At 38.8% G+C, this 1,868-nt stretch overlaps 1 protein-coding gene across 2 annotated transcripts in view; it reads right to left on the bottom strand.

The window, feature by feature from the left end:
- The window catches only part of col5a1 (procollagen, type V, alpha 1), a 129,060-nt gene that overhangs the window by 35,748 nt on the left and 91,444 nt on the right, over positions 1-1,868 (bottom strand). For both annotated transcript variants that reach the window (XM_014019369.1, XM_014019370.1), the window contains exon 30: positions 58-165. In XM_014019369.1, the coding sequence (XP_013874823.1) occupies positions 58-165 (108 nt within the window). The remainder of the gene's footprint in view (positions 1-57; positions 166-1,868) is intronic.

Raw genomic sequence — 1,868 nt, 5'->3', positions numbered from 1 at the left:
ATATATTTAATGGTATTTTATGTTCCTGCAGGAACATGCCCTTAAAACACAGCACACCTTTTCACCATTGGGTCCAAGTGGACCAGGATCCCCTGGGAGCCCTGAGCGACCTTTTGGCCCCTCGGGACCATCTTCTCCTCTGGGTCCAGCTGGTCCAAGTTCTCCCTGAAAAAAAAACACAACAAAACACACGTATAGTTTTAATACAGAATATGGAGCTTAGTCTGACATCCATGAAATATTTCCTCTTTGCATTTAATTTAATAAAAACCAATCCATTAACTAAATATTAAAATACTTATTTTTCATCTGTTTTTAACAGTTTAATCTGTTAATTTACCAAAAATGAAGTTGGCAAGTAATTATCCTCCTTAAACCTGCTTCATTTATTTTTCCTAGAAGAGTCATGCTTCTCTGAGCATCACTGCCACCTGCTGGTGGTTAAAGGAAGAACATGACTAGCCCTCTGCTGTTGTCTTTCTGCATCATTAAAGAGAATACTTACACTATTTAATTTATTGTCATTATAAATGTTTTGCAATAAAACAAAACATAAAAAAGTCAACAATATTGCATAACTGAACAAGTAGTCCTGATTGCTTCTTATTGCCCATAAATTTGTTTTAAAACTTCCAGCTACATATTGCTGCCTTTTTGGCAGCAGACAATAACAGGTGTGCACGCATGCGTTTGTTTAGCTGTAATGTTAACATAAAAAAACCTCATAACTCAGATTTTAATGAAACTTTTAGAAAGTAATTACTTTGACATCTGCATTTTAATAACCTTTGGAGTCCAATCACTAACAGATTATGCAAAATATAAAATCAGATGAGATTGAGCATGATGTTATTTTAAGCTCTGACTAAAATGGCTACAACTTCGTCATTTCTCAACACACGATTGTAGTCTGAAACTCTAACGTTAAGGGGGTTGACAATATTCATTGCTTAAAGGAATGCTGGGCCTTTAATTAAAGCAGTGTTCTTGTTAGTGCTTCTCTCTGCTCCAAAAGGACACACACTGAAAGACAGAGAACAAACCTGCTCTGACATCCACAGAGGCCTGCTGCTCCGCTAACAGGATCCTCTTAAAGCACAAACCCACTCTGAGCTACACATGAAACGGCATCAAGAAAACCGTACCTGACTTACGCCTAGTGCCTCGTCTAACACACTAAAAGACACACATGACTCATTTACAGTCAGGCTGTGTGTGCGTGTCTCCAAAGGAGAGAGCGTCTTCACATTTTTTTTTGCTTTCATTGCACATCGGCTTCATCTCCAGAGGAAAGCCTCCAGGCTGTCGTGAGCCACTGGTTCCTGTCTCTAATCGGTTCGAGACGGCCCGGTCAGGGACACAAGATGTGACTGCTGTGAGTTCGGTTTTTTTTTTTCTTTTTTTTTGTGAGTTTGGTTTCTGACTGTGGAAGTCAGATTTCCTGTTGCAGCAGAGGATCAGGATGCTGCTTCAGTTAGAACAGACCCACAGGAAGCCAAAGTGTTTGAAAAGCTCAGAGCAGCTGTCAACCAGAACACCTTGGCTGGTTTTCATTTGTCCACTCATTCACTATATAGTGTTTTAAAGCAGGGGTTCCCAAACATTTCTATGCCATGCACCTGCTGCTTTTAACCAGGGGTTCTTAACCTTTTTGACCTCGGGGCCCAATTTGTTGAACATAAAGTGGCACGAGGCCCAGTCAGACATTACCAATGTATGGATCAAAATGATAATTATTCTAATCTAAATCTTGGTTTAATTTTTATTGTATTTACATCATAACTAACCTATCATAACTAACATAACTAAATTAAATACACTTACAGTGTGAAAGTAAAACTCCTGTCAAATAATCACAAGACATGATT

The sequence above is a fragment of the Austrofundulus limnaeus genome, unplaced genomic scaffold (genome assembly GCF_001266775.1).
Source record: "Austrofundulus limnaeus strain Quisiro unplaced genomic scaffold, Austrofundulus_limnaeus-1.0 Scaffold218, whole genome shotgun sequence".
In the NCBI taxonomy this organism is placed as follows: Eukaryota; Metazoa; Chordata; class Actinopteri; order Cyprinodontiformes; family Rivulidae; genus Austrofundulus; species Austrofundulus limnaeus.
The sequence above is the reverse complement of the archived record's forward strand: the minus strand, read 5'-3'. Positions and strand labels throughout refer to the sequence as shown.